Source organism: Agelaius tricolor, unplaced genomic scaffold (assembly GCF_023055355.1).
Source record: "Agelaius tricolor isolate 1412-34295 unplaced genomic scaffold, bAgeTri1.0.p SCAF_33, whole genome shotgun sequence".
NCBI classification, from domain to species: domain Eukaryota; kingdom Metazoa; phylum Chordata; class Aves; order Passeriformes; family Icteridae; genus Agelaius; species Agelaius tricolor.
In genome coordinates this window covers 2,346,503-2,371,936 of record NW_027269293.1, presented here as the reverse complement: position 1 = coordinate 2,371,936, position 25,434 = coordinate 2,346,503, and the positions used below count along the sequence as shown (strand labels likewise).

Genomic DNA, 25,434 nt, shown 5'->3' with positions numbered 1-25,434 from the left:
TGTCTGCAAATGTGCCATTGGGAGGCAGTGTTCCTCCAGAATACTGAGACTTTACCAAAGGATTTGGGGATTTAGAAGTGAAGAAAATGAAACAGAGGCAAATTAATTATTCCATTAATTATTTCGTAAGCTTTTTGGGAATAACATAGGTGTATACTCCAGTAATAGTGGGGAAATTGCAGCATCTGGAAGCAGGTGCTTGCTCCCCTGAAATTCCTCCCAAAGCCTCAGTTACATATTCTCCTCACTTCCTTTCCCAAATCCCAGGACGCTAAAAGCCATTCCATGACTGCAATGCCTCAGCCAGGGGTGACACAATCCCCCCTTGGCCATGGTGGTGGGAGCTCTGACCCAGAATCTCCTCAGTGGGAATCAAGAGCCGTGTTGGGATCACAGCTGTGGGCACTCACCAGGCTCTCCAGGCGTTTTGCCACGATGGATGCAAACCTCCTCTCCCCTGCCAGCTCTGAGATGAGGAACACGTACTCGGGAGCAGAGACCTGGTTGGATCGATGTGTTCGGCCTGCATGGGAATAGGGGTGGAACAGGAGCTTGGGATGGCCTGTCTGGAATGGGAATGTAACCAGAAAAGCCACATAATGCCCATCCTTCTCACCCTGGGGAGTGCCTCCTCTGCCCCAGAGCTCAGGGCTATAATCCCAGCAGCACCAGTGACTGTGCCTCTGTTCTCCTCCCACACAGACATCCCTTAAATCCACCTTGGGCTCCCCCCACACCTGACCCTCCCAGGGCCCATCCCACAGCCTGGCCCATCCCCAGGGGAGGTGACAGTGCCCAGGGACACCCAGCCCTCACCAAACTGCTGGATGGCCCGGTCTGCACTCCAGGGCAGCTCCAGGGTCATGTGCACCCGGCGCTTCTGGTTCTTCACCCGTCTGTCTGCTTGGAGGGAGATCCCTGAGCTGGAGGCCTCTGAGATTATCGCCACGAGCTACAGAGAGATGATGAGAACAGAGTCAGGCTCCTGAAAACACGTTAAACAGCTTCAAGAAACAGCCCCGGGTACTACAGCAGCCCCAGCCCTTGAAGGGACCTGGGAAGCTTTGTCTCCTTCCAGCAGGTGAAACCCACAGAGAGCTGCTGGCAGGGCACAGGGACGCACAGACACCCTCCCTGCCCTCCCCCTAGCAACACCCTCAGTCCTGTGCAGGTTTTCAGAGCCCAGCTCACCTTTTCCCCCTGCATGAAACGCTCCTTCTCCTTCAGGTTGACGTGGTCTATGGAGAGCCCTTGCTCGGCGCGCGACTCGAACACAACGGAGCCGTCGGGCCTGCGAACCACCCGTCCCTTCCTGCCTGTCATCTGCACACAGGACAGGGGCTGCTGCAGCCTGGGGAGCCACACAGCCCAGCAAGGCCAGCCAGGCAATTCCCAGCAGGGAGAGGAAACACTCTGCCAGCAAGAACTTTCTTTTTTTTTTTTTACTAGAAGAAATTTTTCTCTATGCCCAGAGCAGCTGTGGCTGTCCTATCCCTGGAAGTGCCCAAGGCCAGGCTGGATGGAGTTTGGGGCAACCTGGGATAGTGAAAGGTGTCCCTGCCCAGGGCAGAGGGGTGGAATGAGATGATCTTTAAATTCCCTTCCCACCCAAACCATTCCATCCTTCTCTGATTCTTCACTGTCCTTTCCTTGTCACCCAGTGCCACCAAAACACACTGACAGTGGGACGTACCTCAGCTACGTTCTCTGGGCCCCCAAAATAATCAATCAGTTGATCCAAGGTGTTGAGAGGTAGCTCTTTGCCCAGTGCTTTCACTTTTGCTAGGAGGTCCTGTTTCATCTTTTCGACCTTCAGCTCTCTCAGGCCGTGCAGCTCTTTCTGGGAAGGCAGCATGTGGAAACCACCTACAATGGGAAAAAGGCAGAATTTTAGAGTTCCCTGGTAACTGCACATCAGACAGGGGGGAAAAAGTTGTCCCAGAGGGTTTCTGGGGCCACTGCTGCTGGACAAAGGCACTATGACCTACCAGTGAACACACAGCTTAGGGGGACCCTGGGGACCCCCAAACAAACTGCTCCACCCCTCCCCAGCTGTGCCTGTCACTGCCCTGCTCACCCCTGTCCTCGCTGAAGGTGTGATCCACGAAGATGACATCATCTGTCTCCAACAGGGACTCTGGGGACGAGGTGAGGTCGCTGTCCAGCCCCATGTCCGAGTCGGTGCTGCTGTCATCGCTGATCTTGATGACAACCCCTTGGTCACAGGGACCCCGCAGAGCCTTGGGGCAGCGGCCCCTGGGACGTCCTGCAGCAGAGAGGGAGCAGTGTCACAGCCCCAGCACCAGCAGGGCACCAGTGCAGGACACAGGGACAGGGCAGACAGGGACAGTGCAGAGACAGGAGGAGGAGGAGGAGTCCCCAAAGAGCTGAGCCTGCCCCAAATGACAATGGGACCTCAGAAAGACACAGCCTCTGGGGTGGGGGTGGCAGTTAGGGAGGGAGGGAGAGCAGGAGAGACAAAGGAAGAGAGAGAAAGGAAGAACAAGGCACTCCTGAGCAGGGCTGAAGTTGGCTGCACACATGGCTGGCTCTAAGCAGTGCCAGCTCCTCAGGGAAGGAATCCCAGGGCATTGCCTCCAGAGGAGTGTGCAGAACACAGGTAGGTACTGGTGTTTTGGGACACGAAGCACAGCACAATGTGCCCCTCTGCCTAAGAAGGGTTCATGGATCAGGCTGCTCCACAACCTGCCAGTGCTGCTGCCCCCTCTTCCCCCTGTTCCACATCCCAAACTCTTCTTACCTGCAGCCACAACAAATAATTCAGCAGGGAAATTATTTTTTTTCCTCAGGACACCTTCTGTGCTCTAAGTAAGGGGTTGTGGAGGACCCCCCTTGCTGCAGAAGGAGTTCAGACACCAGCCAGGCCTTGTGCCATCTGCCCCAGCGTGGGTTGAGGGGAAGGATCAGGGCAAGGGCAGTGAAGCAGAGGGAGGAAAAGGGGGGAAGGCCCAGAGCTGCTGTCCTCTGGATGAGGGAGCACTGGGAGATGTGCAGGAGGGCAAATCAAAACCAGGGAGAGCAGCAAAAAGCATGGCAAAAGGCAGAGAAGCTGAGTGGCTGGGGGGCAGCAGCAGGGCAGGAGGCAGGGGCTGGGCTGGGAGTGAGGGAGATCTTACGTTTTCTTTTAATGCCAGTTCCTTTTTCTCTCTTTCTTTTGTTTGAAGGAAAGTGCTTCTGAATTAGTGATAGAAAGACGCCTCTGAAAGTAAGATGCAAAATTTATTCCAGCTGCCAGCAACACGTGCTGGTCATCACATAGCAATGTGTGTTTGGGATAGCCCCATGTTCCATGGAAGAGAGGTCAATCCACCCCATCCATGGCCACCAGCTTGGCCTCAGCCAGCCCCTGGTACAAGGTGGCTCTTGGACCTGCAGGTCGTTTATATAACAACCAAGAAGGAGTTTTAAATGGGAAACACTACACTGGGAAACTGTTACACCAAAAATACAGGAACTCCAGTGTCCCAGCCCCTCTCCATGCCCTGAGAGCACAGACCACTGTCAGGCCATCCAATAAATATGTTCCACCTCAGTCCTCCAACTCCCTGGCCGTGGGCCTGCTTCCCACAAAACCAAGGGACAGAACATGGATCTGTAGTGGTTCCAAGTGAATGGAAGGAAAAAAAAGTCAGAAAAGGTGAAAATCAAAGGTTTCTGTGGGCTGTTCTGCAAATCAAAGACCAAATGTTTAAATGCTGACTGTGTGGATGAACCCCCAGGGCAATGGGGTGGTGCTGATTGAGTTCTGCTTGGAAAATAAAAACAAACCAAAAAACCTCCAAACCAAACATAGCAAGCACCAGGTGAGAGGATGGACATGACAACAACTCCCCTGGGTGAGAAAAGGGAGACTTAGGAACTGGGGAGGGAGCTCCAGGACCCTTGGCATGAGGGGCTGAAGGGGACAGTGACCACACTGCTCCCCAGAGGGACAGAGCTCTGTGTCTGCAGTTATGTGACACCAGCAATGACCCCTGTCCTGTGTGCTGGGTGACCCAATGACCACTGACTCTGGAGCCTCCCAGCTCTGAAATTCCACTCATTTCCCACACTCCCCTCCCCATCTCTCTGGAAACAGCCCTGGGCTGGAATCCACCCACCACAGGACCATGTTTATTTTTAACCCCATTTCTCAGCATCTTTAAACTGCTCCTTCCCAGCACAGTCCCCTCCAGAAATCCCCTGAAGTGCTGGAACACCAGGACACACATTTGGAGGCTGAGCAGATGCCAGGAGACACTTGGTGATCTGGCCAGGACTGTGGAACACAGAGCTGCTGCCTCTGGGAGTGGGCAGCAATTCACACAGAGTGGGACAGACAGACAGACCCCTGACAGATCCTTCCCCCAGCACCACTCAGCCAGGCACCACGCTGTCCCCTAGACTGGAGTTCTGTGACGTGGAAACCAATCCAAGGGGCCAAATCACCCAAGGAGCTGCCAGACCTGCCCTGTGCACTGTCACCAAAGTGTACTTGGCTCTCAGAAATGGGCTGGAGGCAGAGGAGTGACACAGAGCAACCCAAAGCCCCCTCAGCAAGGGAGGAAAGCTCAGCCTAACCCAGCCTCAGGCTGTTTTGGGCATGTCCCACTGCTCCCACCTGCAGCAGAAGTCACTTGGAAGAAAACAGCTCTGCAGGACAGCAGAACCCAACCCAATGCCAGATTTTTGTCCCCTGTCATGCAGGAGCAGCTGCATTCAGGGATGGGTTGGGGTTTTGGAAGCTGCAGGAAGGAGGGGGAGCAGGAGCCTTACTCTCTGCTCAGAGGGCAGCACAAGTGCTGCTGCAGGCTCACTCGGGCACAGGCAGCTCCCGGTTAGCTGGGAACAATGGCCACACAGCCAGGACACTGGTGCTGATTTATACATGAGCTAAAAGCCAACACTGGTGGATTTAAACTCCACTGACACCATCTCACATCATCATCCCAGCCATCACAGTAAATTCTCTTGCTCATTTCTTCTGTGTCAATAGCCTCATTTTTCACAGCCAGATCCACACAAACTACCTCTGAGCTACAATTCTGCCTCTCTTTCTGACAATTCTTTTATGTGTGCAGAGAGTAGGATCAGGTTCTTCCTCTAAGTCCATGGGAGACTTCAAAATCCAGGATGCAGCTCACACAGGATGCAGCTCCACAGTCCCACTGAGGATCCAGTGCCTCAAGGACCCACCTGAGTGTCCCCTCTGTGGTACAGGGGGAGGTGACACCAAACTGCATTTGAAGACCTGCCAGTGCTCTGTGCCCCAGGGCAGAGCTTTGCCCCCACACACCCCACAGAGGAAAGCAGGGATTTGTAACTCACTCTGCAGCAGAGACAAAGCAGTTGAGGTGCCCATCGTTCTCGTCCAGGACCTCCCTGGTGCGAGCCTCCCCCGTGGACTGCAGGCCGATGACAATGCACTGTGGGGACACGAGGGATGGGGGACATGAGGGGTGGCACAGTCAGGTGCCAGGGCAGCTGCACTGCCACACAGTGGCATTTGCCAGGCCCAGCTATCTCCCCTTGGTCCCTGTTCAGGGTAGGTCCATGCTGGGCCTGTAGCAGGGCTCCTGAGGAAGAATCATCTCTCAAATCTTCCAGCATCAGCACCCCCCTGTGCTGACCCCACGCAGGGGGACTCTGAGCACAGAACCTCACTGACTGTGCTAGGAAGTTCCTGCCTAAAATCTCTAAGGTGCAACCAGACAGGGGAAAGGACAGAGCTGTACTTGAGGCAATATTATATGATGTGATATAATATGATGTGATATGATATGATGCGATATGATATGATGCGATATAATATGATGCGATATAATATAATATAATATAATAATATAATATAATATAATATAATATAATATAATATAATATAATATAATATGATGTGATATGATGTGATGATATGGTGTGATATACAATGTGATATATAATGGGATATGTCATGTCATGTCACGTCATGTCGAAAAGAAAAAAGAAAAGAAAAGAAAAGAAAAGAAAAGAAAAGAAAAGAAAAGAAAAGAAAAGAAAAGATTAGCCTTCTAAGAACATGGGTCAGATTCACTCATCTCTCACCTCCTCTTGGGGACCCTCACAAACACAACCCCCAGGTGAGGGGTATATTATATACAATGTGATATACAATGTGATATGTCATGTCATGTCATAAATAAAATAAAATAAAATAAAGTAAAATAAAGTAAAGTAAAATAAAGTAAAATAAAGTAAAATAAAGTAGAATAAAATAGAATAGAATAGAATAAAATAAAATAAAATAAAATAAAATAAAATAAAATAAAATATTAGCCTTCTAAGAACATGGGTCAGATTCACTCATCTCTCACCTCCTCCTGGGGACCCTCACAAACACAACCCCCAGGTGGGGCTCCCATACCTTGTCCCTGGCCAGCTCCTCCCGGGCCAGCTCCACGAGGCGCCGCACCTTGGCGGCGATGCACAGGTACTTGAAGAAGCGCTGGTGAGCTGACCAGAACTGACCCCACAGGGACTTGCGAGACTCCAGGCCGATGCAGTCAGCTGCCTGCTGGAACACCATCAAGGCCTCTGCCCACTGCGGGTAACACCAAGGAGAATGAGTTAATGTAACTCCCATTGTCGTTCCTGTCGTGCAGGAGGTGATCAGAACAGGCTGAAGGTTTGATGATCTGATTGAGAATCCACACTGGGCATCCCCTCAGGAGGTGATCAGATCAGGCTGAAGGTTTGATAATCTGATTGAGAATCCACACTGGGCATCCCCTCAGGAGGTGATCAGATCAGGCTGAAGGTTTGATAATCTGATTGAGAATCAAAACTGGGCATCCTCTCCATCAGCACGATGCAGCTCTGGTTTGCAAATGTGGAACTTCCAAATAGAGGCAAAAAAGTCTAAGTTCTTTCATTATATCAGCTGAGCAATGTGTACCTCTTTTCCTTCCTATGTTTGTGTCACTGACATATTTTAGGAAAACCTTTTTGCTAGGATTTTTCTCCTGAGAGGCTGAGAAGCCTCAGAAAAGAAATGTAAACAATAATTATCTAATGGCTGTAGAGCGTGGTCTAGAGATGGTTTACCAACAGGTGCATCTTTGATTAGTTCCATGTAGATTGTTTTTACTTGATGACCGATCATGGTCCAGCTGTGTCAGACTCTCTGGTCAGTCACAAGATTTTATTATCATTCTTTTCTAGCTTTCTGATGTCTCCTTTCTCTTTCTTTAGTATAGTTTTAGTATAGTGTAGCCATGATATTTTCTGAAAAACCTCTTTGCTAGGATTTTTCTCCTGAGAAGCTGAGAGGCCTCAGGAACAAAATGTAAACAATGGTTATCTGCTGCTGTGGAATGCAACAGGTGCATCTGGGATTGGTCTCATGTGGTTGTTTCTAATTAATGGCCAATCACAGCCCAGCTGTCTCGGACTCTCTGAGAGCCACCAGCTTTTGTTATCATTCCATTCCTTTCCTTTCAAGCCTTCTGATGAAATCCTTTCTTCTATTGTTTTAGTATAGTTTTAATATAGCATTTTCTTTTAATATAATATATATCATAAAATAATAAATCAGCCTTCTGAAACATGGAGTCAAGATTCTCATCTCTTCCCTCATCTTGGGACCCCTGTGAACACCAGCACAATTGGTGACCCCGAGTGAGGAAAAATTCCACAGTACAGCATTTTTAATATAATATAATATCATATTATAAAACAATAAATCAACCTTCTGAAACATAGAGTCAAGATTCTAATCTCTTCCCTCGTCCTGAAGACTCTCAACACCACCACACATTTGAGGTCATGGCCACATTTAGGGGCCTCACAGCCTCCCACACACTGGTGGCTGTGCCCAAAGCATGGTCAGACCCCAGCCTCCCACTCCAAGGGTCTCAGCTCACCAGCTTGGCTGCCTTGTCGTAGACAGCCTTGTACTTCTCATCCAGAGGGATCTCCTCAATCCTGAAGGTCACCCCAGTGAAGCTGAGCTGCCGAGCAATGTACATCCCACTGACCTTCATGTCCATGGCCACGATCTCCATCGCGCCGACTCCCCTGGCAGAGGACAACAGTTGTGGGACCCACCTCGGAGCCCCAGCTCTGAGCCCCAGCTGTGGGTCCAGCTTTGGAACTCTGTGGATATTCTCAGTACAGTCAAAGAAAGAACAGAGATAATTTCTCCCAGGCCAAGCCTGGGAAACTGAGAGAAAAGAATTAAAACAATTATTATCTCTCTTTCTGTAACTGCTGTTTATAGATATGGTTCTCCAGAGTGTGCTATTCATAGTTCACCAATAGTGTGAGAGGTTTTTGAGACCAATCAAGCCTCACCTTAACGAGTCACATTATAAAAGACCCCCTACCTTTATTAAATTGCCTTCTGATTCACCTTCTGAAGACTGGAGTCCTTCATTCCATCCCTGACTCAACAGCATCAGAACCCCAGCTGTGGAACCCCAGTTTTGAATGCCAGCTGTGGAACCCCAGTTGTGAACCTCAGCTCTGAACCCCAGCTCTGAACCCCAGCTGTGGGTCCAGCTTTGGAACACCAGTTGTGATCCTCAGCTTTGGAACCCCAGTTGTGAACCCCAAGTGTGGAACCCCAGTTTTGAATCCCAGCTGGGGAACCTCAGTTGTGAACCTCAGTTCTGAACCCCACTTTTGAATCCCAGCTGTGGAACCCCAGTTTTGAAGTGCAGCTCTGAACCCCAGATGTGAACCTCAGCTCTGAACCCCAGCTCCGGATCCAGCTTTGGAACACCAGTTGTGATCCTCAGCTTTGGAATCCCAGTTGTGATCCTCAGCTTTGGAACCCCAGTTGTGAACCCCAAGTGTGGAACCCCAGTTGTGAACCCCAGCTGTGGAACCCCAGTTGTGTACCCCAGCTGTGGAACCCCAGTTGTGTACCCCAGCTGTGGAACCCCAGTTGTGATCCTCAGCTCAGAGTCCCAGCTGTGGGACCTTCCCTCTGCTCAGGGGCAGCACAGGGCAGGTTCTTCTCCAGAAGCAGCCCCACCCCAGCTCTGTGGGACGCTGCCCACCCCATCCTTGGGCACTGCACCCCGTCCCACACAAGGCACTGGGCAGGACTCACCTCTTCTCAATGGCGTGCAGGAACTCATCGAAGGCTCGGAACGGGGTTCCCTCCCCCCAGATCCCCAGGCGGCTCATGTAAATCATGTTTTTTGGCTCTGAGGCACCTGTTGGGACAGAAATCAATGTCAGCAAACCCACAGCACTTGGGAATAGCTGTGACTCAAGAGACCTCTGAAGAGGTTGTCATTTGCCATTGTGCCTTTGGAGAACTTTCTGAACATTGCCCTCCCTACATTCCGTGGGTAAGCATCACGAAGCAGCTGGAACAGCTGGCCAGGAACAAGTTAAACTGGAGAGAAATTAATCTGACCCACCAAAATGTCACAAGTGACATCAGTGATGGGGATTGGGGCACATCTCAGCATGCTGAGCTCCTCTCTAGCCCTGCAGCACCAATGGCTTCTCCTTACAGGATCTCACACACACTCACACCTCAGGGTGCCCCTTCAGGTCAGAGGGGACCTCTGCCACTCTCACACCCACCCTGTGGGCAGAGCAGCTCACCTGTGGCACTGGCATAGACAACCCTTGCTCGAGGCAGCTTGTTCTGCAGGTCCAGCACTGCTTTGCCCATTTTGGTAGAGCTGGCGTTTTTGGCTTTGTGGCATTCATCAAACACAATCTGGAGGGGAGTGGCAGTTAAGGAAAAAGGATCTATTTTCATCCAGAGGATGGGAGCAGACAGAAAATAGAACCTAGTCTCCTCCAGGCAACTGAACAACCTGTCCCAGTATCAACAGGACTGACTCATGGCCCACACGTGGAATCTGCTGGGTTTGCCCAGCCCTGTGCTCCTCAGATCCAAAGTCATCCACCCCTCCCTCTCCCTTCACCTCCAAGGTGTGTCTTGTAATACTGAGGGAAAGGAATGCTGAAAAGGTTAATCCCAGCTGCTTCTTCCCCTCCTCCTCTTAACTACATCCTGGAGGAGGAGGAGGAGGAGAAGTGAGTGTGGGGGATTCCTGTCTCCTGAAGGCACTGGGCTGCTCCCTGTGATTTCACACAGCCCCGGGCTCTTTGTTCCCTGCTGAAGCACAATTAAAAGCAGCAGTTCCTCTCTCTCACTCTCTCCAGTTTTTGTCTCTTGATTTTTTGGTTTTTTTTTTTAAGGATACAACTCCCTCAAAGTTTTCCCTGCACCACTCCAAAATCTGTTTTAAGCGCGTCCTGTGCTGTCCCCCGGCCTGGCTTTCACCGATCAGCGCCGAGTAGGTGGCAAAGAGGACTCCTTCTGAGGTAGCTGTGTCACCATATTTAATCTGCAGGAAGAGGAGCAGGAGCACACACACACACACACACACTGTGACTGTTGTCCTCAGAATGTCACACCCATCCCTGCCCACATTCCGTGCTGTGCGCATTCCCGCTCTGAGAGCAAATCCCAGCCTAAGCTCAGAACAGGCAAAAAGCTGTTGGTAGCTGATGTCTTCAGCATTTGTGTTTGGCACTGAAATATTGTGATGACAGGGACTGTAAATGCCTGGAGAAGTGCCCCAGCCAATGTGTCAGCACATCTGCAAGCCTGCAGTGAACCATGGGGACCGTGCGAGGACAGAGATTTTCTGGCAAAAAAAAAGTGCTTCCTTTTTTTAAGCAACAGTTTAGTCTTTGACCCTTCCTGTCTGTTTTAATTCCTTCTAGAAAACCATTTTCTCTTTGACCAGGTGAGATTGTTGCCTGTATCACTGCCATGGGTCCCACATGTAATGAAATACAAGGGGGAAAGGCTTGGTCCAAGCTGAATAAAGTTCCATTTGAAGTCTGTTGGGGTTGAACACAAAATCCCTTTCACTCTCTTAGTGGAGCACATTCAGAGGTGTCAAACACCTGTGGTTTCTTTGTAAGAGCTGGTTGTTCAATACCATTAAAACCAGAGGAGAGGATTTAAGTGAACTGGAAGACACTGGACAGAGACTCGACCTCAGGCCACAACAGACACCAGTCCAGGCATCTCTGTTCTCCCTACAGCTCTGAGAAGTGATTCCATGGGTCAGCACTGGGAAAGGCTGGCCCAGGAGAGCAGAGCACATCTCGCAGAGCTGTCCTCTCCATAGGATTTCTTAGGAATGGTGAAGAAGGTTCCAGTTCTGCTGCTGCACCTGCCTGCAGTCACTTCCCACTCCCTGCAGGGAACAGCTCTGTGCTCCCTGTGCAGCTCCACAATAAAAATAACTGGGAAGAGCTGGCTGGGAGGAGGGAACAGAAGCTCTGCTGCTGCCTGAGCCTCGTCCTGCTCCACATGCTCAGCCAGAGCCTGCAGCTGCTGCTGATTCCCAGAGCAGCAGTGCAGCTCCTCTCCTACCTTGTTCAGAGCATGCACAGGAATGTGGGAGGCCTCGATGTCCTTCAGGTCTCTCTCAGCATCGTACTTGAGATCATTGGAGACGCTGAACCTGTGAAGGAGATGTGGGGTGGTTATCTCCTCCTGGGGCTGGGGATGTCCCCAGGGAGTCAGGACACAGGGTGATTAACAGCTCTGATTAAAGCACGAGGAGCTGTGCAGAGTTTTCACATCTGCCACTGCCCACAGCCCCCAGAGTGAGATCTGACAGCCCATCTGCCCCTCAGCACAGGCTGTGATCTGCAGCAAAGCCCCTTATTCCTGGCTCTGCACCCAGGAAACCCAGGAACAACCCTCCACAACTGCAGGGAGAGCAGGGCCAGGCTTGACACCTCACCCCAAGGAGCACAAAACCTGTTATTTCACAGTGACTCATTCCCCATCCCTGCTGCAGGGGGAATATTCCCATTTCACAGGCAGCAGTCAGGCACTAAGAGGTGGAAAGGACTTACCCAAGGCCACAGCATGACTCAACTCTAAAGCCAACATCAGCACTAAAGAATTCCTTACTTCCAGATCCAAACTTACTCCAAGGTCTTACGGGAAAAGAGGAAAAAAAAAAAAAACCAACAACTTACCACAGAGCTTTTTTCCTCCCTTTAAGATAATTTTCAAAGATGATGCCTGCAACAGTCCTGCCCTTCCCGACTCCAGCACCGTCCCCGATCAGAAACCCAGCTCGCTGCCCGTTGGGCAATAAAACTTCATGTTGCTGCAAAATCAAGAACAGAACTGAAAATTAAACTTAAAATTAAAGATTTGCCTTTGCTGAGAGCTCTGATGTGAGCACCACTTAACCCTTTCACACATCCCACAGATGCATGTGCACTGCTCAGCCAAACAACAGCAGGAAAGGTCACAAGTGGCAATTCATGGAAAAGGCCCCCCAAATGTAAAACCCTCTGCAAGAAAAGTCCAGGGTTCTTGCCTCTTTGGGAAACAGACCACACAGAAGCCCCCTTTGGAAGGATTCAAATAATCCTTCAAGAGGCATTTAAAACGCCAAAGGAGTTTCATCACCCAAATTACAGTCATTTTAAAACACACGTGAACACCTGGCCCTGCAAGAGGCATTTTCCTTCAGGTGTGAGACAGCTGAGGTGCAGGAGGTACCTGGCAGGCGTAGATGATGGCTTCCAGCTGTAGTGCAGACAGGGAGCCTTTGTCAGCCACGGAGCTGGGCAGGGAAAGGCTGTAGGTAATGTCAGGGGGGGGGACACTGGACAGGGTGCTCGTCTCAACCACCAGGTCAGGATGGTGCTTCCCAATCTTGGCTGAATGACAACAGAACACAGGTCAGCCCAGGTCTTTTCTCCCAGAGCTCATCACCCAGCCAGAGCCCAGGGCACTGTGGAGCTCTCCCTAGAAAACCACAAGCCTGGGAGGTGCCACAGCAAACACACAAATTAGGTTGGTGCACAATGGAGTGAACAGAGCTTCCCAAGGCAACACTCACACTTTGAAGGGATATATTCTGCATACGTCTCCGTCTGCCCCAACTCTTCTGTTTCCTCCTCCTCACCTTCATCTTCCTCCTCTGCAGGAGCCTGAGACTGAAGAAAACAGCATTGACCCAATGTTAATGTTCTTGCTGAGCTACAGAAATGAGTTGTGCTGTGCCCAGCCTCAAACTGCCACTGAAACCATCCCCAAAAGCTACAACCCCCCTCAAAATCCCAATCCATCTCATTCCCAGACTAAGATCAGTGGGAGCCCACCCCAGGGGCTGTAAAAGCTGCCCCAATGCCTGGTTCTCACCAAACTGGGGAAAGTTGTTGGCACCACTCCTGGCATGGGCTGTGGGGTCATGTGAACCCTGCCCAACCTGCCCTGAGCGGGCACCTGGCCCAGCTTTACACCCAGAGCTGTGCCCACAGCAGAGAGCAAAGTCCTCAGAGCCCAAAGCTGTGAGCAGGCTCCCCTCTGGGAAATGTAACACACTTCTGGGAAGGGCAGGGACTTGTGCCTGTCTGAGCTTCCTGTCTCACTCCCTCTGAAGGGATAAAGGTCAGAAATGCTTCCCCCAGCACTGGGATGTCACCAGGAGCATCCCACTGAGGCTCTCACCTGGTAGCTGATGAGGAGTGGGGTGCTGGGGACAGCAGGAACGTGGTCACTGGAGCTGTTCAGGCCAGGGAATGGTGTGCTGGGTGAGAACAGCTGCAACACAGAGCGTGCAGGTGAGGAAGGGCAAACATGGACATGCACCAACAAAGATCCTTGGACACTCTGATCCCTGGACCATGCAGCTTGCCAGGAGAGAACTCCCAAGACACTCCACAAGGAGAGAGAACTCCTAAGAAATTCCAGGCTGAGGAGATCCTTCTCTGCTCCCACACAAACAAATTCACCCTGGAATTTCCCGACAGAGAGCAAGGTCAGGCCAGCAGCTCGTGGCATCCAGGAGCAGCTCTACTCCAAGTTTGCAGCCTGTGCAGAGCGCCAGGCTCAATGACAGACCCAGGCTCCACCAGCAGCAGAGAAACATGGGAAGTTCTTAGGCATAAACACTCCTATTTTTAAATAAAATTTAAGAAAAATAAAAAGAAGAAGAAAGAAAAAAACCCACCCTCCATTCCTGGAAGCCTGAGTCAGAATTACCAGAAGGAAGCTGGACAGAACAAATGTTTTCAGTGCCAGCAAATCTGGAGAGCAGGTGAAACATCCCCACCTACAAATCCAAGCTCAGTTTGGTGTCAGACAGGAGAAAGGCCAGGAGCTGCTGGAAGGGCAGGATGTGTTCTTGAAGCTCCAGCAGCAGGAAGCAAATGCAGGGCTGAGTTTGCATCCCAAAAATCCCCAAACTACAAACCTTTGCTATCCTGACCCAGCTTTGGCACTCAGCATTCCACCTCAGGAATTGCAGAGGAAGCAACAGGAACCTTGGCTGTTGGGGGCATTTGAAAACCACCCACACAGGTGAGAATGTGCTGTGAGGGTCAGAGCAGGTGGGAGCAGGAGCTGCAGTGGGAGATGGATCATCCACCTGTACAATTCCTGCCTTTCTCTACCCTCCCTCACCTCCTGGTTTGATTTTCTCCTCCCTCGGTGCTAAGAACATCCAGAGAAGAGAAACACAGATCCATGAGAGCACAGGGCTGGAAGTAGGAGAGAGACCAACAATTGCACAATCACAGCCTTGCTCTTACTCTGCTTTTTTCTCCTCTGCATTTTTCTCCATTTTGTCCCACCTTGCAGTGACTCCCCTGGACTGGAATCAGTCCCACGTGGCTGCCAAGCCAACCTCTCTCTGTGTAAATCCCTTCCCTGGGTTCTGAGCTGGGAGAAAGCTGCTCACATCTTGAACATAACTGTGAATGAGCAACAAAAAACTGCATCAGCAGCTCTCAAATTCCAGTCACAGGCTTCCAAGGCTGGGCTGTGCCTCCCAGCCTTAAAAACACTGGGAATGTGTGAGATGGATGACAGAAAACACAATGTATGACAGGGACTATTTTTAAAAGGTTATTTCACAACTCCATTACAATCAAAGCTGTTTTGTCTGCTGCTCCTGCAAATATTTCACAGGGTAGCAGCTCTTCCCTCTCTGCCCATTCCTGAGTGATAAACAGAGCCAACACATTGGATACAGCTCCTTTCCTTGGGATAACAGCTCTCCCCACTGGCACACAGAGGCACTTCTGTGTGCAGCCCTTTCCACTTTGATCCCAAAGCACCTCAATCCAGGGATTCTCAGCGAGCTAGGAATGTTTATTTTTAAAGAGGACAAAGCACAAGGCTGTTCCTGTACCTGGGATCCACAGATGAGTCTCCCCCCAGGATTTATCCAGCTTGGCTCCTGGGATGTCCCATCTATCAGAACTTTGAGAGATTGATGTTCCTGCTCTGTCTGGGTCTCTGAGACAAAAGTTCTAGAAAAAACTACACTCCTGATGACCCAGCAGTGGACTGTGGGTCAGAACTGGCTGCACAGCCACAGATGAGCGATGGATCACAGGAATCAGGATGTAATGTGATGGATTTTCCATCACTGCAGCTTAGTGACTGCTCTGGCTGCTCAAAAGCCAAAGTTCCTGCAATTCCATGGACAACTAGGATGGTGTGGTGATGTGGGGAGGCACAAGATTATCAAAGCTGCTGATATCCCACACCAATATGCAGAGGCCAGTGGGGAATCAAACTGGCAGTACTTTTACCCAGTGCCCCAGTACATGGTGCCACTTGCACACAATAATGAAACCAAAATCTCCTGTCCATGAGGCACCTCACTGACACCACCTCAGGAAATGTTACTCAGATGAAAAACAGCCCAAAAAAGCAGCAACCCTGCCCCAACTGCCTCAGCAAACACAGATAAGACAACGGTTCAAAATTAGCTGGAGATTCCTTTCCAAAGGAAGTCGTTTATAAATGGAATTCCAAGGAGTTAATTGGCCTTATCTGAGCCCAAGAGCTCAGCAGGACACAAGGGTAGAGGGCAGGGCATGAGGAACAGCATGGGACAGGGACAAGGAACAGCACAGGGACAAGGACTCTGCTGGAGATCCTGCTGTGGTCACACAAGTCAGTCTCACACTTACACAACGATTATTTCTCCTTTGTTTTCTTCATGCTGCATTTAGAACAGCATTTCCCAGTAAGTTTTTGTTGTCCACTCCACAGACACAGAACTCCAGGATTTTCTAGGCATTCAATGTCTCAACCAGAGTTCACATGATTGGAAAGAGCCCACCACAGAACCATTTCTGAGGAGATTTAGGCTTTTACATAAAAACCCAACAATAATATGAAAACAGGAGCAATGTGGCACATGGCTCCTCTGTCCTGGGGGATGCATCTGCTCTCCAGCATTTTTAACCATCCAGTTTGCAAGCCTGGGATGTCTGCAGCCACTTCTTGCATTCCAATAGCTCAGCTCTCTTCCTGCTGCCTCAAACTGCAAGTTCCAACTGGTCTGAGGCTTGCAGAGGGAACAGCTCAGGGAAGCACAGTCAGAGAAACTGAGCACAGCAGAGCCTCAAAATGTAGCAGTGGTTACCCCAGTTCCCTCCTGGGGTAGCCACTTTGGGTGTTTTTCCCTCATTCTTCCTAGGAGAGTGACCTACAGTGGAAATGTGAGGCACAGATGGACAAGAACTGCAAGAGCTGAGACCCAGATCCAGTGGATGTGGATGATGTGGTCCCAACAACCACTCTCTGCAGAGCAGAGAGCAGAAGGCTGGTGAAAATGCCCAAAAAATGCCCACAATCAGGTGATGCTGAAGGACTGCAAGGAGCTCCTGAACCCCAGAAAACTCTGGGATGTAAAAGCTTGCAGGGACTTGCACTCACAAAGTAAACACAAATGGTGAGTCTGAAGTTGAGACAGTTATTCAGTCATTGTTGCTGAACTGTTTGCCCTGGTGAACAAACAAAAGGTGCTGCTGTAGGGGGAAGTTAATGATGCATGTCAGGGTGGTTTTCCTGGAGTCCATCCCTTCAGCACTCCCAAGAACCCTGGACCTGCTGGATTTAACCCCACTTCATCCCTTCCCTGCACCAGTGAAATAACATCACCACACCTCAAACTTCACCCAAAAGAACTGGGTTGGTTTCTTAATTCCTTGGTAAAACCCCCAAGGGATGAAGGCTCAGGTACCTCCTGTCTTTTGGGAGGATGGGAAAGGAGCAGCCCTGTCCTGGACTGCCAAGCAAATTGTATTCTATTTGCCATCTGCATGGCAGTTTCTTCTGTTCAGTGGGCAGTTTTCCTTATTTCTTCCACAACCACTCCTCCCTCCAAAAACATCTGCTAATAACAGGTTATTGAATGTCCCTGCATGGCTGATAAAAACTACAGCATCCCATTGGGAGATGTGAGCCCAGGGGGAGGAGCCAAGCATTCCTGCCTGGATAGAATCTGGAGATTCTGGAACACCAGCACAGCTTCTGCACTGGATTCCCCAGAGGAACAGCAGCTGCCTCTGCCACTGGATCTTCAGAGGCAGAGACTGCACCTTTCTACAGGATCCCTGCTCCATCAGAGCCACCCCTGACACTGCAGGAGGGCTGAGCCACAATTCCAATGGGCCTGCTGCCAACACCCTGACCCACAGGGTGTCAGGTTGGGTTCTGACTCTGGCAGTGTTGTTTCAGTTCACTGCATTGTTTATTTTATCCTTTTATTTTCTTCCCTAATAAAGAACTGTTATTCCTGCTCCCATAGTTTTTGGCTGAGAGCCCCTTAATTTAAAATTTATAGCAATTCGGAGGGAGGGGGTTTACATTTTCCATTTCAGGGGAGGCTCCTGCCTTCCTTAGCAGACACCTGTCTTTTCAAACTGTGAAAAATGCGTATTTTATGATTGGCTTTTCGCAAATATTAAAATGAATATTATATGTGTTATGTTGGAAATTGATGCTGTATTAATTTTCTTAAGCAGTGTGTTAAATATAGTTTTAGTTTATAACATAAGGTTAAAATAGAAACTATGCTATGTAAGATACTTTTTTTCTAAAGAAAGAACTCTCACTGAGATAGCAGTCACAGGACACCTGAATCTTTCAGAGAAAGAGAATTTATTGCTCCATTATCAGAAGAAACAAACTTCTTCCTGCCTCACTCAGCCATGACAACCCCGTTAGGATTCAGAGGAAGGAGCTGACACTGACCAGACAGAATCCTGTGTTTGAATGGAATTTATGCATCATGTATGAGATGTATGAATATGCAACAGGCTGTTGCTTTTAAGGGTTAATCCTCTGTAATGTGTGTCCTTTCTCGGGCTTATTTTGCCCAGAAGGAGGTACCTGGATGTCCATAACTCTTTGTTTCTATTGTCTCATATTGCCCTAATCCAAATTGTCCAAATTATTATTACTCTAATTATATTACTACTTTTATAACCATTTCATTACTATTAAACTTTTAAAATTTTAAAACCAAGTGATTGGGCGTTTTTCAGCAAACCAAGAGAAGCCCCTACCTCGATCTGGTTCTGCTGAGGTGTGTTCACATCCCACAGCGTTGGTGTTTTTCACCAAACCAAGACAAGCCCCTACCTCGATCTGGTTCTGCTGAGGTGTGTTCACATCCCACAGTGTTGGTGTTTTTCAGCAAACCAAGAGAAGCCCCTACCTCGATCTGGTTCTGCTGAGGTGTGTTCACATCCCACAGCACTGGTGTTTTTCAGCAAACCAAGAGAAGCCCCTACCTCGATCTGGTTCTGCTGAGGTGTGTTCACATCCCACAGCACTGGTGTTTTTCACCAAACCAAGACAAGCCCCTACCTCGATCTGGTTCTGCTGAGGTGTGTTCACATCCCACAGCGTTGGCACGTGGCTCAGGCTGTCGGCGGGCAGGAAGTCCTTGGCATCCACGATGTCCGAGAGGGAATCCGCGGGGGATGAGAACAGGGAGTTGTTGTTGGAGAGCTCATTGAGGTATGAAGAATCCTGGAACACAAAGCATGGCCGTGGTTGGAGGAGGAAGGATGAGAGCAAAGATCCCTCCTTACTCAGCCAGCAAGTTGTAATTTCTTTCTGCTCAATGAGCGTCTCCGTTGCTTTGTGCTCCACAGATCGCAGGAATTAACCTGGAACTGAGGACATGCTCCGTGGTGCTGTTTGAAAATCTGTTTCTTGAAAAAGCAGGAAAAGCCCTGGCCTGGAGTGTGGGTACACAGTCAAGGCTGACTTAGGCTGTGCACATCCCTGCACCATGGACTGGGACAGAGAGGAGAATCCAACGTGGCATCGCTCAACTCCACTTTGTGCCTGATTAAAAAAGGCTGCTGAGGGCTGCAAAGGCTTCACCTTGGCCCCAAAGGACTCGAGGATTTCATTCATGTGCAGGGGCCCCCAGAGACCCAGCTACACTCAACCATAGTGTGGCTGTTTCACTGTAATTTCCCATGTAGCACTACCTGTAGGAAACATCCCTCTCCTCCTGGCAGTTTCTACACACACGAGGCTGCCAGGAGCAGGGGAAGCAGTGCTGGTGTCACCTGGATTTGAATCGAGGTCAATGCAGGCAGATCTACCAATCCTCCTCCCAAGGGCCAGCCCCAGCCTGGACAAGGAACATCCTTCAGCAACAGGGACCACGCTCTGCTCTGCCCTTGCTCCTTTTCTGGTGACTGGGTTGGATGGTTTGCAACTGTTTTATTTGGTGCCAGCCCAGAGATGCTGTTGGTTTGAGTCACACAGACTTTGGCTCAGAAAGAGCCATCAATCCCCTCCCTAACATGAAGCCCATGTCTGATTTCCCTATTTCAGGTGGCAAGAGCCAATAAGCACTTCTTGCTCTGCATTCTTCACTGTGGCACAGACCCTGCCCCTTCCCCAGCTCCATCCCATCACCTCAGCCCTCCTCCCACACCAAGCAGCACCTTCAAATTTCATCAAAGCAGAAAAACTTTGCTGTTAATTAAGAGCCATGTACTTCCAGCAGCAAACTCCAGCACTCAGGTCTGGCAGGAGAGGAGCCTGTGTCTGTGAGGGAAGGGCAAATGGACCAACAGGTCTGTCTTGGTGGCCCTAGAGAGCCCTAGAGATGCTGCACAGCCCAGCCAGAGCACCAGGGTAACCCAACAGGCTGCTGCCAGCAGAGCCAGGGGCTGGTACAGGAGGAATCACTGCTCACTTCCAGTAAAGGGCCAATTTCCCACTACAGGCAGAAAGGCAGCCAAAGACTCTTAAAAGTCACTTAGCCCTGCCTGACAAACCCACGAGGAGCTGAGCCTGGCTGTGCTGCTGCTCCCAAGGGCTTCAGGCCAAGAGCTGGGTCAGAATCCCCCTGATTGCTATCAAAAGTTACGGGCTTGTAGGGTTTAAACCACTGGGACATGTTCCTTTACCCTTCTTCCCAGGGATGTCTCATTTGCCAATGTGTGCCCTCAAGCCATCAGTGCAGGTGCTGGAAGCACTCCAGCAATGGCAGGTGTGATGTGGGGAGTTTGAATTCCTCAATTACCAACTGGTGGACCTAAAGACTCAGGGAGTGAGGGCAGCAGCTCCTGCTCCTGCTATTTCTGTGGCTATTTTAGGATTACCCAGAAATCAAGGCATCCAGAGACTGAACAGGCACCCAGATTTATCACCTTGGAATTAAGGGAGCCCTGGACTCCCTTCAACACTCCAGAAAGCAGAAGAACACTTGGGTGGATGTGGCCATGGCCAGAGTGAGTGGCCTGTGCAGGATCCAGATGGTCCCAGATCCCACCCAGCCCCACTGCTGAGACGCCTCCAAGCAGGGTTTGTTCACCTGCAAAGGGCACTGACAGAGGCTGGGGAAGGAGGAAACATCTGCACACCCAGGTCATGGCAGGGGAGGCTGTGGGGCAGCACAGAGTGGCCATCAGCTCCCAACAATAGGCAAGGGCTGGGCTGGAAGAGCAACAGGATATGGGAAAGCCTCATGACCCAAGCCAAGGCATTGCAGCAAACGTCACCCAGACCTTTCCATCCCCAGGGAAGACTCCAGCCCCACCACTGGGCTGAACTGGGGAGAGGAAAGCAGCCTCCAAGGCAGAGGGAGGACAATACTCCTCCTGGAAGTGATGCAGTGATCCCATCCTCTGCCAGCATTACCAGGCATTAGTCACAAACTTCCAGAATCTCTCATTTGTCTTAACTAATTGCGTTATCTAAAGAGCACTAAAATTAATCACCTGCCAGCTTCCCCACCCCAAGAACTTCCAGCACCACCACTACCTCTGCAAATTCACCAAACCCAGGGTAATTGTTTCACACAAGGCCATGGATAACCACAACCAGTGCAAACCATGCCTGGTTTATCTGCTGCAAATGGAAGCAGCTGCCTTGGTGACCTCAGGGAAAAAGAAGGATCATCACCTCAACCAAAAGGCCATGGTCAGGGTCAGTTCAGGCACTGGGGTTTGAAACATGTAATTTTGTCCCTGTTTCAGATGGATTAATCAGAATTTTAAGTTCTTCTCATTAGAAAAATGAGGTTCTACAGTAACAGCACTTCTGTTTCAGCAGAAGTCAAATTTCTGCACCAGATGGAAGTTGTTCTGACAGGCAGGATCTTTATTTCAGATACTTTTTTGCAACTGGTTTTTTACATAAATCTTATTCCTGGAATTCAGCATCTCTGTGGCATCCCCTGGACTGGCCCCAGCAGGTCCAGGCCTCTCCTGGGCCAAAGACCCAGAGCTGGAGGCAGAGCTGCAGGTGGGTCTCAGAGCAGAGGACAACCTGATGCTACTGTGGCACACAGTACTCCTGTCATTATCCCAAAACTGAGATTATGACACATTATCTCCCTAGAAAAGATCAGGAAAAAATCAAGGTACCCCAGCCCAGACATTTGATCTTTCTCCAAGCCCCTGGGAACAGCTCAGCTCCCTCAGTCAAAACAAAGTGTTAAAAATAATGAAAGAACAGGTGAAGTCTAAATACAGACAGAACAAGCATCCTAAAAATATTTTTTTTTCCATCAAGCCATCAATAGAAATGGTTTATTTTCTCACAATCCAGACACTGAGGGAGCAGTGTCTGCAGAGCAGCTCTGGATGACTGCACTGCACAGCACACATGTGGAGAGGAGGTTTTATTAAAAACCCAAAACCCTATCTAAACACCCAAATACACACCCACAATTACAGCCACACTGTCACCCAAGAGACATTTGGCACCTCAAAAGTCACAGATTAAGCAAATTATTATTCAGGAGTGACTGAATCAGCAGCTGCAGATGATCACTATAAAATCTTTCAGATGCCAAACCCCAAAGTCTGTCTAAATTTGGGACAATAAACTGACAGTGTGGAGGGTTTAGCTCCCCTTCCTTCCTGCACCCCACATTAACTTTGGAAATAAAAGCCCTTAAAGCCATCACACCTACACAAACACACGGATCAACCCTCAGAGAGCTCCTTCCCTCCAAATTCTACACTGAATAGCACCCAGGAATGCAGTTTCCAGCAAAACAGAAATCACATCTTTGAGACAAAAAAAAAATTAAAAAAAATTTAAAAAAAATTTTAAAAAATCTATTCCCAGTGCCCAACATGGGAGAGGTGTCACTCCCAAAACTCTGCAGCCACTGCACAACTGCCCTGGCCACCAAACACATGAGGAATTCCACCGAGGAGGAGGAGGAGGAGGAGGAGGAAAGACCCAGGAAAAAATGAGGCTTTACCTTGTAGAGAGATGGGAACTTCAGCCAGAACTGCATTTGGGACATTTTAGAGCAGCATTCGGGGGGCTGTCGGTGCGGGAGGCAGCAGCAGGGGGAGGGTGCTCAGAGCAAAGTGCAGAAAGGTCCATTCACAGCCAGGGCTCATCAGGGGGCTTTAAAAGCCAACATGAAGCAGCCAGAGCAGGGAAAATGGAGACTCGGGGCCCGGCAGAGCCGTCCTGAGCCCGGAGATTTGCATAGACTGTTTAGTCACGACGACGAGAGGGCTCTTACTTCCTCTAAGTCCAGGGCTGACTTTCAGGAAATGATGCCTGCTTGGTAAGTCAGTGAAATTACTGGCAGTGCGAGGAGAATTACTGTACGTGGTGTAATCCAACCACAGAGCACAGTAAACAGCTCTGCGGAGCCAGAGCCTTCCAGGCTCCCTCTGCTCCTCTCCCCGGCCACCCAAAGCCAGGTTTTGTCCCCCTGGCAGCCCCTGCTCTGGGCTGGGGGTCCTGCCCTTCTGTTCCTACCCCTTCACCCCCGATTTCAGGGCTCAGGTGAAATGGTTGAAGTGACAAAGCTCATGAAGAGTATTCCCATGTTGGTGTCCCCCCAGAGCCACGTGCTCTCTTTTGTGCCACTTTGTCCCTTTGGCAGCCCCTGCTCTGGGCTGGGGTCCTGCCCTCCTGTCCCTACCCCTTCACCCCCAGTTTCAGGGCTCAGGTGAAGTGATAAAGCTCATGAGGAGTATTCCCATGTTGGTGTCCCCATCAGGAGCCATGTGCTCTCTTTTTTGCCACTTTGTCCCCCTGGCAGCCCCTGCTCTGGGCTGGGGGTCCTGCCCTTCTGTTCCTACCCCTTCACCCCCGATTTCAGGGCTCAGGTGAAGTGACAAAGCTCATGAGGAGTGTTCCCATGTTGGTGTCCCCATCAGGAGCCATGTGCTCTCTTTGTGCCAGATTTTGTCCCCCTGGAGCCCCTGCTCTGGGCTGGGGGTCCTGCCCTCCTGCCCCTACCCCTGATTTTAGGGCTCAGGTGCAGTGGTGGAAGTGACAAAGCTCATAAGGAGCATTCCCACGTTGGTGTGCCCCCCAGAGCCATGTGCTGCTCTCTTTGTCTTTGGTGTCTGCCCCACCCCAAATGGTGCCTTTAGGAATCCAGAGGAGTGGCCCATTCTCTTCCCTTTCCTCCCTGGGTCACTGTTATTTCCCAGAGGCCGTTGCCTCCTCTTTCCAAAGCTGTCCCTTTTAACTTTAACAGTTCTGGTAACAGAAATAAATTTCTGGTGGGGAAGAGAAAAAGGCACAAAAAGGGGGGATGTAAACTTAATGAAGGTCTCCTCCAACACTGGAGATTAAAGGAATCACCCAACAAATCACCCTCTGGAAAATCCCTGGGAACTGTCGTGTTTGCTTTGGGTGCAAGAGGCTCCTGTTTGCTCTTCCCTGGCAGGGCTGGTGGCAGCCCCAGAGCCAGGCTCTGCCCGTGGGGTCAATCCCAGTTTGCCCAGCAAACCCAGCAGTGCACACGCTGGGAATGGGGAGGGAGAGGAGCCCTGACTGCTCTGAGTCTCCACCATGCTCCCACAACTTCCAGGCACAGTTTCAAGGGAGCACAGCTCATCTCTGTTCCATATCTGAGCCAGCATTCAGTGCCTGCTGCTGTGGCTGTCACTGCTGAGACAGCTCCTCTCAGGGCCTTGTGCTGGGAACAGCTGGAAAATCCCATTTTATCAGGCACTTCTCAAAAAAAACCAGAGCTTTGGAGTGAAAGAAGCACAAAGTCCCAGCAGGCTATCAAGAGAGGTGAGCAGACAAAGCCCTCCAGGAGAGAGCTGAGTGAGGGAATTCTGCTTTGTGCCATCAGATGAGGAAGGAGGATGGGCCCCTCCAAGGAAAACTCGCCAGGTACTGAGGCTGGAAAACCACCCAGAGGGCAAAAATCTGCAACAGGACTCGTTCCCAAGGGCAGAACCGGACTGAAACATCAACAGTGAGGACCCACATTCCACACCTAGTCCAGGAGTTCTTTTCAATAGGCAAATTGAAAGGAAAACACCTTTTCCCTGGCACAAATGCAGCTGTGGCAGGGTCTGCACGCAGGGATGGGGCTCCCAGCAGGAGCTGGAGCCTGGGCTGGGCTCTCCCTGCTCCCAGACCCACCTCATCTCCCAGTGGAGGCTGCAAGCAGCCCCTCCCTGAGCAGAACGTCCTGCAGGGACTACAGTGACAGCAGAATTCGGTTTCTGTGGGCAGCAGAAAGGCTGAGGGTTCTCAAGGCTGCTTTTCTCTGAATTTGCTGTATTTAAGGGCAGGCTCTGCTGGGGCAGGTCCTTTAATGACATGTGTGGAGTGAAGAGGCCAAATTAATTCCTGAAATGTCTTAATTAGCAACTTGCTGTGTGACCTTGACTGAACCACTATGTCCTGCCTGAGTCAATCAAGGACTTGCAATCTGTGCAACCTTTGGAAGAGCAGGTGGATTATTTCCTCTTCCTTTGCTGTCAGGGGGGGGGCAAAATGCAGACATGAGAGACCTGTGTGCTGCTGGAGGAAGTGGGAACACAGCTCAGACACCCAGGGCTGCTGCATTGATTTTGCAAGACCACAGCAGTTTAATCACCAAGGGGAAGATAAACCACTGTGGAACCACCACCTGGAATGTTCCCAACCTGCCTCCCCACAATTCACCCAAGAACACGTGTGCTGACAGACAGGGACAAGGAAAGCAGGATTATTCCAGCTCTCACATCTGACTTACCCCCTTCCAGCCAAGCCCAGGGAGTTGCTGTGCTGGGGAACTTTCTGCACCCCCTGACTCAGACCAACTCTGCTTTGAATTAAAGCATCTATTTTCAACCATCTCCTCATGGTGTGCTGTTGGATTCTATTAGCAGCACTTTCAAGAG

General features: G+C 50.3%; 1 protein-coding gene across 3 annotated transcripts in view; it reads right to left on the bottom strand.

Annotated features, from left to right (window-relative positions):
- Positions 1-25,434, bottom strand: part of SBNO2 (strawberry notch homolog 2) — a 50,487-nt gene that overhangs the window by 7,134 nt on the left and 17,919 nt on the right. For 2 of the 3 annotated variants that reach the window (XR_011683113.1, XM_071451699.1), the window contains exons 5-22: positions 18,665-18,829; positions 13,502-13,594; positions 12,891-12,987; positions 12,548-12,708; positions 12,013-12,146; positions 11,396-11,486; positions 10,209-10,352; positions 9,598-9,715; positions 9,092-9,197; positions 7,899-8,052; positions 6,401-6,577; positions 5,329-5,426; positions 3,138-3,220; positions 2,078-2,266; positions 1,694-1,866; positions 1,192-1,323; positions 817-952; positions 411-523 (exon numbers count right to left, since the gene is read on the bottom strand). Coding sequence is in view for 2 of the 3 variants with exons in the window: in XM_071451699.1 (XP_071307800.1) it covers positions 411-523; positions 817-952; positions 1,192-1,323; positions 1,694-1,866; positions 2,078-2,266; positions 3,138-3,220; positions 5,329-5,426; positions 6,401-6,577; positions 7,899-8,052; positions 9,092-9,197; positions 9,598-9,715; positions 10,209-10,352; positions 11,396-11,486; positions 12,013-12,146; positions 12,548-12,708; positions 12,891-12,987; positions 13,502-13,594; positions 18,665-18,829 (2,364 nt within the window). In the remaining variant the exon portion in view is untranslated. Of the gene's footprint in view, positions 1-410; positions 524-816; positions 953-1,191; positions 1,324-1,693; positions 1,867-2,077; positions 2,267-3,137; positions 3,221-5,328; positions 5,427-6,400; positions 6,578-7,898; positions 8,053-9,091; positions 9,198-9,597; positions 9,716-10,208; positions 10,353-11,395; positions 11,487-12,012; positions 12,147-12,547; positions 12,709-12,890; positions 12,988-13,501; positions 13,595-18,664; positions 18,830-22,541; positions 22,751-25,434 lie in introns of those variants that run through there. The other variant, XM_071451700.1, reaches the window with a different exon arrangement.